The 18,695-nt window shown below is 33.8% G+C and overlaps 1 protein-coding gene across 4 annotated transcripts in view; it reads left to right on the top strand.

Moving 5' to 3' along the window:
* LOC111634499 (YTH domain-containing family protein 1-like) overlaps positions 1-18,695 on the top strand; it is a 116,038-nt gene that overhangs the window by 54,016 nt on the left and 43,327 nt on the right. For all 4 annotated transcript variants that reach the window (XM_023379294.1, XM_023379291.1, XM_023379292.1 and 1 more), the window contains one exon: positions 15,379-16,888. In XM_023379294.1, coding sequence (XP_023235062.1) covers positions 15,379-16,888 — 1,510 coding nt within the window. The remainder of the gene's footprint in view (positions 1-15,378; positions 16,889-18,695) is intronic.

The raw sequence follows: 18,695 nt of genomic DNA on the forward strand, positions 1-18,695 counted from the left end.
AGTGAAATTCCTAAACTGTTAAGAAAATAAACAAGGGGAGGAAGAGGAGAGGGATAACAATGATGGTTGAGAAAGGCAGGAAAAGGCTTAAGGGAGTTTTCATCTATTTTACTGACAATTGGATCATAATTGTAGTATATCTTCCTTCATTATTTTTCTCCCTACATATATGAAAGTTCCCAATTAGAATATTTTTGATAGTTTTTTTATATCATTTGTAATGAAAATCTGTAGTAAATTGCTTTTTAAGAATGATTTCTGTCAAATATTCTATTTAATGTTTTTTATTAGCTATGTATATCACTCCTTTAAATGAAATTGCAATTCTCTAATTACATTTAAAATTGAGTTCACTAAATTTTGACTTAGCCTCTCACGAACTGTTAATCCCTCATTGAGCAAGGTGTGAATGCTTTGGCCCTGGTAGCAATCATATTACCTCTGGAATTCTCATTTAAGTGCAAATATAGAAAGAATGAATGCAAACAATGCTAAACATTATAATAGATAGAAAAAGGAGCAGTACTAGACCCTCACTATCATTCAATACATGTTTATATATGATATTTATGCTTAATTCAGATAGTTTTTAACATCCCTAAAATAAAAAAAAAGGTGTAGCGCCTAAAAATCTGGCCTTTACTTATGACATACTATTATGTTCTAAGAATTTTTTTTAACATCAACAAAATGTCTGTCTGCATGCAATGAAATGGCATCTCTAGTTTTTTTAAGTTCTTTGAAGGCACAGTAGTAGTAAGAAGATTCCACTCTTTACAGAGAAATTGCATTATACAAGTGATATGAATGTAAAATAAATTATATTTAAAATCCAATATATTGTGTTTCTGCTGATGTTTATTCATTGGTAACCAATATGAAGTGCTTTCTTAAGAATGTTTTTTCATTTAAAGTTGAAAAAAAACATTTTTTTTGGTTGGTTATTGGTAATAATTTATTAATGGTAGGTAATTTTTTTTCTTTAATACAATAGCCATACACAATATGTTCAGTGATAAATATTTCTAGAGATACTTATTCTTTCCTGGTTTTAAATTAATTGTATCCTCTTTTGTTTTCTTTGGGTCTTGTCCTTATAATAGTTCTTTTAAAATAAAATTTTTTATTTTATTTTTTACAATTCTCTGTTTTGCATCAAATGAGCAATTACTTTGATGAATCTAGTTGGATAAACTAGATTATTATAATTAACAGTTAACACACAACAAAACCTAATGCTAAGTGCTTTGTTTGACTGAAAAGTGAAGCTTGCCTGTTAATAAAAATTGAATCTGTAATCTGAATAAAAACTGGAAATGTGAAGTAAAAAAAAAAATGTGAATTTGTAATATTGGTAATGGAAACACTACCTATTTGCTAATGTAATTAATTGAATAGTCGACTTTTGAATATAATGTTATGCTCATACCAATAGAATCTCCCATTTTTATATGGTATATTGAAAGAAGTGAAAAGAAAATGTTCAGTAACTAGAAATATTGACAAAACAGGAATTTTATAAAAATGTGTGCTGATGGTAATTTTTATTTTCAAAGTGTTGTGTGCATAAATGAAGATGTATTATATCTCTATGTACTAAAAGTTATGTACCATTAACAAGAAAGAGTCACTTCTCTCTTGCTGTTTATGAATTTGTATCATACAGAACATTGTGACAGTTCTTTGTAATGGAACAAAGAGCAAACACTGTTTGTTTCAAGATGGACGAAATAACTATGGAAACTTTCTAACTGATGAAAAGAGTGGTGAATGATTCTTTAGATAATTGAAGAGAAACTCAAAATTTGCAGATAAACAGTTTTCAAAATCTTAATGGAAGGTTTTTGAAAAACAGAAGATCTGTGCTAGGTTTATTATACACTGTTTGACTAATGAATAGAACACTCAGATGTAAATTTGTCAAGAGTTTATTCAATCTGTTTATTCTTTGTTTGACTCAGTTGTAATGGATGACGAAACTTGATGTGTCCATTATAATTTCAACAAGACAAAATAATGAATGATACTTTTCAAGCTCTGTAAGACTTAAAAAAACCTTGATTTCAAAAGTCAAAAAGCAATATTGATTATGTTCAGGAAATCTTTCACAAAGAATTTGTTCTATTGGATCAGATTCAAGAAATAGTGTGTGGAAGTATTGTTTTGTTTAGTTCAGAAAAGTCATCAAGCACAACCTCATTTTCAGGAAAGAGGAAACCGGTCCCTCTTGCATTATGTGATATCTCATTCTGCAATATTAGCAGCAAGTTTTGTCAACACAAAGACTTCCAGAATTAAGTGACCTACTAAAATTAAAGAGGAAAGACTATAGTATGTTGCCTGATTTTGAGAAAGCGGATTAGGAGCTTTAGCAAACTGTGATATCTCAAAAACACATTGAAATTAAACATTTATATTAGAAATTTATTAAAACAAAACTATAAAGAGGGGAAAAACCTCCATTATTAAAACCAATCAAAGATCAGGTCAGTTGTGCTAGTGATATGAAACTGAGATGAGGAAAAAAAAATGCTATTAATGTAAAACATGATGCAATAAATGTAAATGAGTGTCCTTCAGTAGAGATGGACCTTTGACAAGACAAGCAATTAGAACATAGAAAATTTTGAAGAGGGGAAAGGTTAATTATGAAAGAGATCAGGTTGTTAAAATTCTAAGATATCATAGATTAGACAACAATGAGGTAAAATGAGTGCAAGTTCAAAGTCCCATTAACACCTTCCATCCAGAGTTAGTGGATGGTGTCTGATAAATTCCCTGAAGAGAACCTTCTTGTGACCTGAACAGGTCTCATCTTTCGCTTAGGGACAAACATGGAACCAGTCAGAATGGACAAAAAGGGAGAATGGAGATTGATATAATCCCCCATCATCAAGGTCATGACATACACAGTGAGTCGACACTCAGTTAGTGAAGTCCGAAGCAAAAAGACTGTGTGTCAACACACTTGGGACAAAGCTTTCCATCTTCATGCTGACACTAAAGCCGTGTCACTGCTGACACTGACCAATGGAGTCTCCCCACCTGTCTCACGAACTGTTTAACAACACTGCCTCTGGACCATCTCGACAACGAACAACAAAAAGAACACTGACACTCAGGAAGTGAACAACAAGACAACATCAACGCTAAGGACTTCCAACCATCTGATTGTGTTCAGAAATATTTGTTTCGTAGTGTTTGTTTATGCTAAAATAAACAGGTTTTTGTAAGATACTTGTCATCTCTGTCTCCTCCGCTACACCTACACACGAACATCCCTAGATCATTTTGACGGATTAACGATCCCTCCCTAAAAGTCAGCAAACTTACATTGGTACACAGAAGTGGGATTTTAAGTCCCTAATCTCCACCAGGTCGGTGAACTTACAAAACTAAGTGTCATAGCAGAACTTTATTGGTTAGAACATTTATTTTTGGAAAAAGGTTGAGGTTTTACAACCAGTATGCTGCTGTGGGTCCCGCAGGAAGTCGAGCTCTCTCCACAATGCCCCTCCAATGCCCCGATCCATGGTCGCTGCTTTTACCTGCCTTAGATCAAGCCGTTGGTTCCTGAGGTCCTCCTCAACCTGTTTGGTCCACATTTTCTTAGGTACAGAGTGTTGGATTTTCCACAGAGTAGGTCACTGTCAAAACAGCAGTTGGTGGGGTATTCAGTTAATATTCATTTGGCACACATGGCCAAACCATCTCGGCCATTGCTGTTGAATTTGCATCTCAACAGATGGCTGCTGTTGGCATCTGGCCTGGATGGCATTGTTGGTGTTGCGATCCCGAAGGGAGATACCAAGAATCTGTCTCAAGCATTTCAATTGATAGGTCTCAAGTCTGTCCAAGTCTGTCTTAAGCAGGGTCCAAGTTTCTGACTCATAGAGAAGGATCAGTATGACTAGTGTATGTAACAGGCGGATCTTGGTCATCAAGATGTTATTCTTTCTCCATACACACCATTTGAGTGAGGCAAATGCATGGGCTGCCTGTCCAATATGGGTATGGGTTTCTTTCAACGATGCTATTTTCTTCTCCTTGATCAGCGACCTTCGGTCGCTGATCAAGGAGATTGTACCTGCTCAATCTGGTCTTGTACCTGCTCAATCTGGACTCCATTAAGGTAAACAGTTGCCCGCGATCCATCCATTGTAAGCACTTTGGTTTTGTCCACATTTATTTTAAGACCATATGACTGAGCGATAGTGGCAATATCATAAAGTGTTTCTGTGGCCACTGCATTGTTGTCAGCGAGAACCACGCTGTCATTGGCAAACATTAGATCAGTTAGAAAGTGGCCATCCCCAAACTGGACACCACGTTTCCCATTAAAGGCGTTCCTCATAATTGAGTCCACCACAATATTAAACAATAGTGGAGAGACCACGTCTCCCTGGGAACTCCTGTCTGAATGGTAAACTTCTCAGACAGTTCCCTCTGGATTTGCAGTTGACTGGTGGAATATTTGTAGGCTTCCTTAAGTAGTGTGATAACTTTTTGTGGGGCATGCTCATTCTCTAGTGCTCTCCATAGTGCAGGCCTGTGTGCAGTCAAATGCAGATTTGAAATTGATGAACATGACAACAGTCCATTTGCCACATCTGGTCCTTTCCTCTAAGCTGGCATAGGGCAAAGATTTGATTGCAGCAACCATGACCAGGACAGAACCCAGCCTGTTCTTCTTGGCTGGTTTCTTCACAGTGTTTTTGTAACCTTGATCGGATGATCTTCATAAATACTTTACCAACGATGGAAAGGAAACTGATACTGCGATAATTATTGCAATCCTGGCTGTTGCCTTTCTTGTGGATTGGCACAATGATAGCTTTCTTCCAGATGGCTGGTATTTGTTCTCTGTGCCATATTGTTTTAATGAGTAGATAAAGAAGATGGTGCAGGATGTCACCACCAGCCTTGATTGCCTCTGTAGTGATCAGATCCAGTCCAGCAGCTTTGTCAATCTTCAGCGATCCAATGACTTCCTTCACTTTTGCAATTGTATCTGCATCTGACGTAGATGTTGTTGGCTGGTCACTCGGCGGTGGGTCTGCTGACACTCCCTGGGGAGCGTCATGATTGTACAGGTTATTAAAGAACTCCTTCCAACGTTGCAGTCATTCTGTCAATGATTTTATGAATGTTCCATCTGCTTTCTTTATGGTATTATTTGTTACTTTGGACTTTACGCTCAGCTTTCTGAGAGTGCTGTTGAGGGTACGGTACTCATGTTTGGACAGTGCTGCTTCCAGGTCAGTGGCCACTTTGTTCCAGTACTGCTCTCGATCAATCTTCATTTTCCATCAAATCTCTTGATTAAGCTGGCGATATTGCCCATAGCTGGTCAACTTCACTTGTTTTCATTTGGCCACCAAGTTGAGGCAGTTGTCAGATATCCAAGGCTGTGTTTGCCAGCGGGCTGGTGGGCACAGGGGCTTGGCACAATCCCCTGTGCCCACTCCTGAAATCCTTCTCTCCTCCTCGTTTATGTCATCAGTTGTGTCCAGTATGGAGAAGCAGTTTGACAAGGCAATCTGAAATTCTTGCCTGCATGTTGTGACCATAAGTTGTTTCCAGTCTGGTTGAGGTGGTGATAGTGAGGTCCACTCAGCACATTGTAGTTTAAGCTGGATTTTGGCATGAACCAGGTAATGGTCTGAGCCACAATCGGGTCCTCTCATGGATCGACCATCCTTCAGCGTTGAGTGGAATCGGAGGTTGATTAGGACATAATCCAGTACAGCAGAATCCTTGCTAAAGGAGTTTCCCCATGTGAGCTGGTGTTTTAGTGGATGTTGAAACCAGGTGTTCCCAATGATCAAACTGTTGGGAGGTGGCAAAGGATAAGAGATGCCGTCCATTATCATTGATTTCACCATATCCAAATTTGTCCATTGTTGTCTCCCATCCGCTTCTGTCCATACCAGTATGAGCATTAAAGTCGCCTACCAGGATAATCAGCTCAGTCTGTGTGATCATGTCTATCGTATACTGCAGTTGGTTGTAGAAGTCATCCTTGGCTGTGTCATGACTGGTTTCAGTTGGTGCATAGGTGCTCACAATGTGGGCCTTGATGGTGCCGTGTACCGTAAGAACTGCCAAACGGTCTGATATTGGCTGAAAGGCGACAACACTGCGCCCAGCCCGCCCATCCACCATGAACCAAACACCTGCCTTCCGACTGTCACCACCAGAATAGTAAAGGGTCGTCGTCTTATCGCTATTCGGTGGTTGTATGGTCATTGTTCCAGATCCAGTAAGTCTTAGTTCTGATAGAGCTGCAATCGGAATATTGCATTTAGCAAGTTCACTCGCAATGATTTCCTTCTGACCAACATGGTGTCCTGTTCTGACATTCCATGCAGCAATGTTCAGTCCAATTTTTGGGGTGATATATAGTCTGTCTGTAGCCCATAACCAACTTCTCACCAGCGTCCTGGGACCATAGTGCTGGTGCATCGGCTGCCCTGGATGCGGCAGCATTAGTTGCAATCAGGATTCATTCAAAATTCGTGCGGTTTCTTGGCTAGTTTCCCCACTTTCCTGGTTCATTTGGAATAGGGTTTAAAAAATACATTTCCATCTAAACATCTAAAATGCTGTTTGAGTTTTCAAGACAAGTTGGCTTTTCTGCAGTAGTCACTGTTTAATTGCAAGTGCATTTTTCATATCTGTGGATGAGCTTTGCAATCCCCTCCTCTTAGAATGTTATCGCCGGTGACTTGAGATGGGCCTTAATGTTGTTTTGAAGATTGTCATTAACCCCTTTTTGTCCATTTAAAAAAAAAATTTTAATTAAGCATAAAAAATACTTAAAACTGAAAAAAAAAACGAAAAAAATGCGTTAATTTTGGTTAAAAAGCTTCATCATTTAGTTTTCTTTGTCTCACCTTTCTGTGAAATTTAACACGGATGAGTTATTGTTTACACATCTGGATGACCTTGAACACAGCTGGAGTTGGATTTCCCGGGACATTCTCAGACATCGTGGGAGGACAAGGGTTTAAAGTAGGGTGACTTCAATCTGGCGGTATATTTTTAAATATTTTTAAAAAATTATAATTTTTATTGCGATTTCCGACCCCCCCTAATTAATTAAACTTCTATATAATAAAATCTATTAATTAAAAAAATTAAAAAACTATCGGAAGTCGTTTTTGACATCAGAAAGCAGCTTTAAATAACTTTACCGAAGGAAAATCGGTGCGCTACAACTTTAGAATGATAAATTAATTTTGATAAAAAACTCCCATTAAAAAAACATTAAGCCTTAATCGAGCCTTATCAAAGGCTCATTAAAATCGCGATAAAATTTTTTCGCGTGCGCAAAAAATTCTGAAAAAATTTGGGGACCTAAAAAACATTCCAAAAATTCAAAAAAAATAATTTTTTCAAAAGTGGCCTTAACGACCGATTTTTACGTAATGCTATAAAACTTGCTCGAGTCACACTCGAGCGCGGCTCAGAAGGGGTTAATCTCAAGCCTCTGCTCTCCTAGCCACATTTTCTGTTCAGGAAAGAGGTGGAAGTCTTCATACATTAAGGGTGTGAAAACTTCCACCTTTCAGACTTCCACTCAGCTTGGAACTTTTTAAACACTCAGCGTATAGTTCTGATTTAGCACAGAGCGATTTCCACCTCTTTCCTGAACTGAAAATGTGGCTAGGAGGGTAGAGGTTTGAGACTAATGATGATCTTCAAAACAATGTTAAGATCATCAACAATGTTAACATCTCTGGCCTTATTCTGACGACGACATTCTAAGAGGAGGGGATTGCGAAGCTCGTCCACAGATATGAAAAATGCCTCAATCTTCAAGGTGATTATGTCAAAAAGTAATTATGTTTGTACCTAACTTTTGGTAATAAATTCATTTTGTTATTTACACTTGTCTTTGTTATATGGACCATTGGAGGTTGAAAAAAAGCAGCTGTGTACACAGAATCTAGAAAATCTAGCAAAAAATAAACATTAGATTAATGAGTAAAATATGGAAGATAGAACTAGTCTGTTAAAAATGAATATGTGATTTTTATTTATGAAATGTATATGCAATGACTGACATCATTCCGCTGGGCAATAGTTTGTAAGCAGGATCAAAAAGGAATTTCATACAAGGTGCGACTCACATTAACCAATTAACCAGTGTGCATATGATTGAAAACTTACTAATGTTTTTGTAGCCCCTTCTGGGCTCTTCCTCGGGCTTCTTTTTTATTCAAAACAAGCTGGCAGTTAACATTGGAATATAAATCGAATGGTAATAGATTTCGGTTACCATATGCGCGTGCATTCCCTTTAGATGTTTAAATAAGATCGAACAAAGGGAATGGATTCATGTATGGTAACCAAAATCTATTACCATTTGATTTATATTCGAATGTTAACTGCCAGCTTGTTTTGAATAAAAAAGAAGCCTGAGGAAGAGTCCAGAAGGGGTTATGAAAACTTTAGCAAGTTTTGAATTGTATGCACACTAGTTAATTGGTTAATGTGAGTTGCACTTTTTATGTTCATCCTAGTGTTGTGCAGTTAAGAATTTCATATAAGGATTTTCAGGTATGGGAGAAGGTATTTGCCTTCCTGTAGTTGGTGGCTGGTTCTTTAAAACAGTGGTTCTTAACCTTTTTATACGCGTGGTCCACCAAATATTTCATAATTTTTTTGTGACCTCCATTTTTTTTAAATAATAATTTATATTTGTTAAATTATCTATAATAAATTGATTGTTTTTTATTATTGCTTTATTTTTAAAATTTCAAGCTTTAATAGTTTCTTAGAATTACTTTGGAATTAAAGAAGTAAATACTGCAGTGTAAGTAGCATATTTGCATTTATTTCTTCTGTACTAACAAAGTTATATGTGGGAAGAAATAAAGTTTTTGTATTTAGTTTTTTTTATCTTTCTTATTTCACTTTTCAATACGATATTTGGTTATACATCAATTTTCTTTTTATTATATTCTGAAGGAAATTTTGCATAATTTGGCGGCCCCTGGCAAACTTCTTATGGGCCCCCCTGCTTTAAAAGATGCTTTGCAAATCTCCATTCTTTTTAGAAGTTTTAAGTGGGACCAGTTAGATGCATCTAGAAAAGATGGAGATTTACAAAGCATCTTTTTAAAGAACCATCCATCAATCCTAAGAGGTGGATGATACCTTCTCCCATGCTTGGAAATCCTTTTTATGAAATTTCCTTTTGATTCTACTTACAAACTGTTGCCCAGTGGAATAACATATGGCAAATTGTTTTGTCACTCATTTTTTCTAGAGTATCACACATCTGCGATTTAGGACATTTATTTACTTATACAAGCTTATACAATATATTTATTATTTGGAGATTACAGTAATTGTGAAAAATTAGTTAACAGCTATGGTTTTCTAAAAAATTTTTTTAATTTTAAATTGTTCTAAAACTTAGTGTGTAAAGTTTCTGAAGATAAACTAGAGTAATCCTGAAAAATTTGTGCTTTAAATATTTTATTTTCTTAAATCATTATTTTTAATAAAAAAGATACATTAGCATTCTGGGTTTGAATTGATGATATTTTATATTTCGTATACAGGAAAAACATTGGAACACTTATGTCAAAATAGAAGTTGATAACAAATGTTTATCTTATGACATTATTTGAGACTGCTTCAGTTTTATTAGAACTAATTGGAAGGCATTTCTTAGTGATGTACTTTCAGAATTTTTTTGCCTTGTGTTTGCATTGTTTGAGGAAAGATAACCAAATTTATTTCATCAGAATTAAAATGTTTCTTGGATGGTATAGGAAGAAGAAATGTAATAAAAAGTTAACTATTTCTAAATACTGTATAAAGAAAGCTGTGGTTGGAGTTATTCTTAGGTAAATTGTTTGTATACAAGTATGTATAAATATCATAAATTCACTTCTATCAAAAACTGTAACTGACCTAGGCATGGAATGAAATCTGCCTAAAATTGATATGTAGTTATAGCAATAGGAATATTGACAAATAGTTTAGTTTTTGGTTAAAGAAAAAAGATAACATCAAATTATAATAAATGAGATTTTTTTTATGACATTCTATAAATTTTAATTCCACTCTGTGAAATTAAAACTTTGAACTTTACTGTTTGTTTGTTTATGTTTAATAATAATAAAATTATATGTTAGAGAGGTTGTGGCTGACGTTTTATTGCGAAAATATGTATGTTGGACATTCAGCACCGCCTTCCTGTAAGCCTATAAGTTTGACAATGGCATTTGGAATGTCAGTGGAATCATGCTCGACGTTCCAAATGCCATTGTCAAACTTCTAGGCTTACGGGAAGGCGGTGCTAAATGTCTGACATACACATTTTCATGATGAAAACATTGCCCACAACATCTCTATTATTTGATTTCTTATATTTCATTCTATTTGCAATTTATTCTTATTTTGTATCCCTTTCTATAAAAGAGATCAGTGAATTAAATCTGATTTTGGAATGGAACTGAGAAGCAAAAAATATTAGGAACCCCTGCTGGACTAGAAACAGCTCAACTTGAAGAGCTATTTGAATATTCTTTTGTTTGTTTTTTCCAGAAAATCAAACACTATGTTATGAACTGAATTAAAAAGTTAATATTTTCAATTAATATGGTTTAATACATTTACAGGTAAAAGAATAAATATTTACCTTAATTTGAAAAATGCTTAATTAAAACTAATCTGATCAAACTATTGTCCTAAGAAAATGTAAGATTTGATTTAATTTCCTTTACTTGGGAAAAGATCAATGTCATTTTGATAGTGTTAGAAGATACTATGAAAAATTACAGATGCTCTATACAAGTGGTTCTCAACTGGTGGGTTGCAATCTCTTGGGGGACAAACGATCTTTTCACAGGAGTTGCCTAAGACCATCCAAAAACACATATTTCCGATGGTCTTGGGAACCAAGACACCACTCCTTGGATTTCAACATTTGGTACTAAATGAGTCACCAAAAGTCATTGGAACTCACTGTATGATTCATCAGCAAATATTAGCAACGAGATGCTGCCACAAGACTTACGAGAAGTAATGAAAAGCATCATAAATTCTGTCAATTTTGTAAACGCGAGCATTTTAAACAGTCAACTGTTTTCGGAATTGTGCAACGAGTTGGATGTGCCGAACAATGCTCTGCTATTTCACACTGAAGTGAGATCTTTGTCGCGAGGAAAAGTTTTAAAATGTGTTTTTGAGCTTTGTGATGAACTCAAAATGTTTTTAATCAGAAAGCAAGATCGCAGTTTGAAGCACTTTTCAGCGATAAAAGTGAACTGCAGAAAATAGCTTACTTGGTTGACATCTTTGTCATCTTGAATGAGTTAAATTTAACACTGCAATGACCAAATGCAACATGTCTCGATCTGTCTGAAAAGCTCTGATCATTCCAAATGAAACTTCAGCTTTGGCAAAAAAAAAAAATTGGATGAAAATAAAATTTACATGTTACCTACCTTATCTGCTTTCTTTGAGGAACATGGCATTGAACCAGACAAAAGGATTACAATGATAATTTCTGTGAAAGAACACTTGCAAGTGCTTAGACAAAATTTCATTGTACTTTCCAAATCTACCTGGCACCTCATTTGCACTTGCCAGAAGCCCATTCATGGTCAAAGTTGAAGATGTTCCTGAGACAGCATGAGGAGTTCATTGAACGTATTAACAGTGATGCATCGAGAACTGATTTCCCTACAGTGCTAGTTACAAAATTCTGGATCAAGTGCTTGGTAATATCCTGTTCTGTCTGAGACTGTGTTGTGCCTTCTTCTTCCATTTCCAACAACATATTTTTGTGAAACAGGATTTTCCAGCTTGTTGGTTATCAAGTCTAAATACAGAAGTAGAATTGTTGTGGAAGGTAATCTACATTGTGCTCTTGCAAAGACTTCCCTGAGAATTTCTGATCTGGTGGGAAAGAAGGAATCTCAACCTTCGCGCTGACGTAGGCTTTTATGCAATCTGTTGCAAAATATAGCAATGTAGTTTATTGTTATATTAAGATTGTTACCCATGCTACACCATGCTTAAAGTCAAAATTTCATTTATTTGTAATTAGAAATAAATATTTCACAATAATTACATATTGCTTTTGTGAATAATCACTATGCTTTAATTATGTTCAATTTGTAACAATGAAAATATATTCTGCATATCAGATATTTATATTATGATTCATAACAGTAGCAAAATTATAGTTATGAAGTAGTACTTACTTACTTACTTATTCTTTATTAGGCACCTTGCAGGTGCATTCCCAGTACCGTATTATACATAGCTGAGAAATATATATACAATTTTTTATATGAAAGTATAATTTACAAATGATAAAACCGCTTGACAAATTGTAGGAAGACAAAGTAAAGAAGTTGTACAATATCTGTATGAATTTTACAAATCGATACCGTGGTGATGAATAGAAATGGTTATACAGGTGTTGGGTGTACCAATATAGATATAAACTTACAGCTTGTCATGCAGGTTATTAAAAAGAAAGTACATAAGATAAAATAGAGGTGAACGAAAATTAACTAAAACTAACTTAAAACTAAACTTATGACTATCTTAAAACTAAACTTACACTATATAACAATAAACTGAGCGTGTTGTATTCTAATCGTAATACAGAGTGTTATGAAATCTTATGAGGCCGAGTGTCTACAGCACAGTTTTTCTAGTTTGTTGGTAAGTTTTGTCGAAGCTCATCAATGTTGAAGCCGTGTATAGTTCATAACAGATGTTTAGATAGCACAGACTATTGACCATCACTAGTTTATGGAACCAAGTTGCATGTTGCACAATATTTTCCTGATTGGATGGTGTATTCTTATCACACAGATGTTTAGATCACTCAGACTATCAACCAGCAAAAGTTTACGGAGCCAAGTCACAAAGTTGAACACTGCTTTTCTAATCCAACGGCGTATTCTTATCCAATCACATCAATGCAAAGTTTCCTTAGACTTGCAGTAGGCATTGATTATTACTATAAGATGGGCTCAGATAATTGCCTAGCATGTCTCTATCGTTACAGCACATAGGCTGTATCCAAATGTCATGTCCTTTCTCAAATGGAGAAAACACACATTGCAGCAGAGGTGCAGAGAAAGCAAACGGTTTAGAATAAGGACACAAGGTTCAATTAAGGTCACCTGTCTACAGCTCAAACAATGTTTTCAAGATATCCATAATCCACACGTCTTTTGTAAAAGTCATGTGTCTGCAGTACAGACAATGTGTCCAAGATGTTAATTCACGTATCTACGTCAGAGACAATGTGTATAAGACATCCATGATTCTGCACTGAAGCAATTTATTTGGGCAGGAGACTTTGCAATTCTTCTTGCGAACTGACTGTGATGAGTTATGTATTCGATTATTATGAAGATAATTAACACGTTGACTGAACACAAAGGTCATAGATAAGGCATAGTGATCAAAGTATGTTGAATGTTTTTAATAATCATGTATCCATCGAAGCCTTTATATGGTAGTAAAACGTTTTTATTTGTCAAGTCCTCTGACAATTCAGCAAAGTGGCAAATGTAAGAAAAGGGTCGTTAACAATTGACGACAGAAAATGCAAGAGAGTTAAACTCAAAACTATGTTGAATATAGCGAATCCAACAATAATAATAGGACTTTCAAAAACCGAATAAAAGAACAAGACAACAAGAAGTTTTCAAGAAAATAAACAAGTTCATCAAGTAAGATAAAAGTGATTGAAATCAAGAATTATTCCCTAGTTGCGTAGGTTGCTATAGTCTCATGGCGTTTAACTAGTAGAAGAAAGGAAGAAAAAATTTATTTATTTTTTATGAGATCTTCATGTTTGCATGGCCAGTTGAGGTTATATCTATGAGCAATGGTTTTTATTTCTAAATGTTCTCTTTCAAGAGAAATACAGGTAAAAAGATAATGGTCGACACTGTCCGGTTGTCCGCATATGGCACACAGATCATTTTGCTTATTCACAAATTGATGTAGATAATTTGAAAATTTGCCATGTCCGGTAAGAAATTGAGTAAGGGGGAAACTTGGAATTACCCATTTATATTTATTATGATATTCCTTGATGTTAGGTATGAATTTAAAAGTCGTGTCATTATGTTTGCAGTCCCAGTTGAGTTGCCATTGGTTTAAAAGATCTTCGTTTAAAAGTTATGAAGTAGTAACGAAAATAATTTTATCATTGAGGGTCACCACAACACAAGGAACTATATTAAAGGGTCGTGGCATTAACAAGGTTGAGAACCACTGCTCTATACATTTTTGATTGAAGTAATCTAATGTGTCATTAATAGAAATGAAATTCTTGAAACTTATTAAGATTTTCTGGTGCTATTAGTCCTAGATATCATATTCATAGATGTGACACAGATCTTAAAAATATGTATTTCCTGAATGTGAAATGTATTTGATACATTTGTTTGCATAATTGTTGTATGTTAAGTTTATCTGTTGAGATATTTATATAAATTTTGAATACTATATTAATACCATATTTTATCAATTGGTATGTTTTTTTAATAATTTAGTGGTATGACAACATATGTTTTTAAGTTCTGGACAACAGTATAAACTGTGTTTTAATTCTTTTGCTAATTATAACAAATATTTGATATTTATCAGAAACTATCATTTTTTATAATGTATATCAATAATAATATCAAATTGATTTATAATAATAATTATAGAAATGGAATTGCTAATATAGGAAAGGCTTGTCCAATGCAAATTTGTACATGTTTGTGTTTTTCTTTTGTAACTTTTTATTATGCACGTTGAAAAAGGCTGACATGCCAAAGTGTATTTAAATAAAAAAATAATAATAATAAATACATCAAGATTTTGTTGTATGCAGTTAAAAACATTTTTTTTAATCAAGTAAAGAGAAATAAGAAAAGTTTATTTGAACAATAATGACAATGTGAGAAATAACTTCACTTTCCAAATAATTATTATTGTTTATACATTATTAAACAGTTCATACCTTCATGAAACCTCAGTATATTTAAAATATGTTCAATTATTCAGTTTTCATTCATTTTTAATTTTGTTTAACTGTTTTTTTAGATATGTTTTTTCATAATTTAAATACTTAACTTCAAAAATGGTTTTTTTCCCCTACTCATTTTTTTTATTTTAAAAATAGAAATAGAAAATAAAAATAGATACCAACATTTCTATTTTATATTTTTATCATAAAGCCATATTTTCCTCCATGATATTGAAAATTGCTCTTAATGTGGTTTCTGTGCAATGTAACTATTGTGTTGGATAAGAATTTCCTGTAATTTATCATATTCTGAATTGAATTATAAATTAATTTTTTTATAATTGCCTTTATTTTTTTTATTGCAGACATATAATCCACCATTGTCTTCTTCAAGTATGGCAGATTATATGCCAAGCTATTATGCTTCAATGTCATTTCCTTACTTGAATCAAGGCTTAGATGGAGCATGGAGTAATGGTGGTGATCCAATGACTTTTCTTGGAGGTTATGGTGGACAGATGGGTAGTGGAGACCAACATTCTCATTACATGGATGGCATGTTTGGTCAGAGTGGATTTAGTGGCTACAACCAAGGATTTAATTTTTTTCCAGGTAGCAGTGGTGATTATTCTGCGTGGGGAAATTCTAGCATGGGTGGTTCTCGTAAAACTGGCAGTCATGGAGCATATCATGATGAATATTATAGGGATTCCTATGATCAAGGAATGGATCGAGGTGGTTTAAAACATGTAGAACAAGGAATGGGTGGACTTTCCTTAAATGAACATAAAGGTGATAATCAATTTACAAAAGATGCTTATTCAAAAGGAGTGGCACCAGGCTCTGGCAATGTAATGAATGACCATCAGCTGGGGAAGAAATTTGTATCTCCTCCAACAGACTCTCTTTCAATGTCAAATGCTGGGACAAGTGGATCAGGACAGCCTGTTGGCTCCAAAAAAACATGGGCTTCAATTGCCAGTCAACCTGCAAAACCTCAGCCAAAGATGAAACCAAAATCTATTCCACCTGCTCCAATGCTTTCTGGTAAACATAATTCTCCTAGTATGGATATTGGAACTTGGGAAAGTAAAAATGGCAATAGTAGTGGAAACAGTAGTACTTCGGGAAGTGGAAAGATGGGACCTCCACCATCAACACCTCAAGCAAGGTCAGCTCCCTGGGGTGCTCCTAGGGGTGTTCGTAGTGGTGGACCATCTGGACCAGGTTATAATTCTCCGCATCAGCAGCAGCAGCAGCAACAACAACAAACAATTCCAATTGCTCAGAGCCATAATACTGGGGGAGATAATTTCCCATCACATCCTGTTTTGGATAAATTGCGAATGGAAAATAACTATAATCCAAAAGATTTTGATTTAAATCCTAAAAATGCAAGATTCTTTATCATTAAATCATATTCAGAAGATGACATTCATCGTTCTATCAAATATTCTATTTGGTGTTCTACAGAACATGGAAATAAGCGATTGGACCAGGCATTTCGTGAACGAGAGGGAAAAGGCCCTGTATATCTATTATTCAGTGTTAATGGATCAGGACATTTTTGTGGTATGGCAAAAATGACATCACCTGTAGACTACAGCTGTTCATCTAGTGTTTGGGCCCAAGATAAATGGAAAGGTCAATTCAAAGTAAAGTGGATTTATGTCAAAGATGTGCCCAATTTACAACTCAGGCATATACGATTGGAGAACAATGAAAACAAGCCAGTTACCAATTCTCGGGATACGCAAGAAGTGCCACCAGAGAAGGGAAAACAAGTGTTGAAGATAATTCATAATTTTCGTCATTCTACTTCTATTTTTGATGACTTTCTGCATTACGAGAAACGTCAGGAAGAAGATGAACAACGTAAGTATATTGGAATAGTATTTACAAACATTTTATTTATATTTATATTGATTAAATTTTTCAACATGCATTTATACATACTATGCTGATACTTCACAAAGCTAGATTTTTGTAAAATACGATATCACACATTAACTTCATACTTCAAAATTTTACATCTTAAGGTACTTTTTTAAATGCTTCATTGCTTAAAAACTGTTATAAATCAATTGTTGTAAATACAAAGAAATGTATGAGGAATTTATATTATGAGCCTTATTTAAAGTTATATACTAATAACTAATATTTAATAAAATTATCATATTTTTGCCTTATAAGATGCACTGTTATATTGCGTACATTTTTCATGTTGAATTTTTTTTATTTTCATGTTGTTTTTTTATAAAAATATTCTTTGTAGCAATTGACCCATTTCAGCTTAGAGGATGCATCTTAATTTTCAGATACATTTTAGGTACAAAAAAGTGTATCCTGATAAGGCAGAAAAATACAGTACTTAAAAACTAAAATACTTAAAAATTTTTTTATAAATTTGGTTAAACTGGGTTGCAAATCAACACTTGTGTAACTGTTTTTGCTGATTTTATCATCAACAGAAGTTTTTAATTAAAATAATGATTGCAAAATCTTCTTGGTTAATTAATAAGAATACCTGCTTTTGATCTTGTTCATATCTGATACTATTCTTAAATACAATTTTAGCTTTCTTTTTAAATATATATACTTTCAAGTTCATTTCTGAATATGACACAACTTTAGTCTACTAGCTTCTTGAAATAGTTTAATAATGAAAGATGCTGCTTCAGAATATTAAGTTATTCTTCCTATCTCATAATTATGTTGTATAAAAATTCATGTGTTATGTTAATAGATGAATAATGTAGAGAAAAAAAATGACAGTTTAAATCTTCATGTAAAAATGCTGCTTTTAATTAAGTGAATTAAAAAAGAATTGAAGAAAGAAAAACCATTAATTCAAAAAATAATTCAACAAATTATTGAATTTTTTCAAGTAATTGAGTTAAAATGAATATTTTTAATAAATACAATATGAAAAAAAATCCTGGAAAAATGTTGCAACATTAACAAGAAGTTTAACTGAGAAATTTTTGGTTGTAGTTTCTACTTACTACACCATCTAATTACAATCCATTTTTTTTCACATTTCTTTTAATAAGAAAAAGTTTGGAAACATTTAAATCAATTGCCAAACATATGTAAAAATTAGATTATTTTGGGTTAGAATTGAACCAATTAGTTAGTTAAATTATGAAATTTGGCCTAGAAGTAGGCAGTTAATCTTCTCTCTTATGCTAAGATTAATAATAATAAATTAATAATGAATTTTAATTAAATCTCTGCAAAGTCAACTTGTTACATTCTTCAAATCAAAACTCAAAAGTTTTCAAAAAATATCATCAAACCACCAGTTGAGTTTGAAAAGTTTACATGTTGGTAGAAATGGTTTTGATGAATAGAAAAAGTAGCTTTTAACATGAAAATATTGTATTTTATCTTATTTTAAAAATATGCACTTTCTGAATAGCTAATAATTTTGATATCATGAAAGAAATTTTATCTAAAATATTTCATAGAAATCATTTTTAAGCTGTTTTGTGGTATTAAACAAAGGTTACACCAGCTGCCTTATAATATTGGGCTATATACAGTATCAGCAACAATAATTTTGAATTACTAATTAATTTGTCCCTAGAGGGAGGCATTGGGTGTCATCTCGTATTAAATTTAATAATTATAGTTAAACCTGTCTATAACGGAGCCGTAAGGGACAACAACTGTGAACTTC

Source organism: Centruroides sculpturatus, unplaced genomic scaffold, assembly GCF_000671375.1.
Source record: "Centruroides sculpturatus isolate CEXI.00-Female unplaced genomic scaffold, Cexi_2.0 scaffold952, whole genome shotgun sequence".
Taxonomy (NCBI): domain Eukaryota; kingdom Metazoa; phylum Arthropoda; class Arachnida; order Scorpiones; family Buthidae; genus Centruroides; species Centruroides sculpturatus.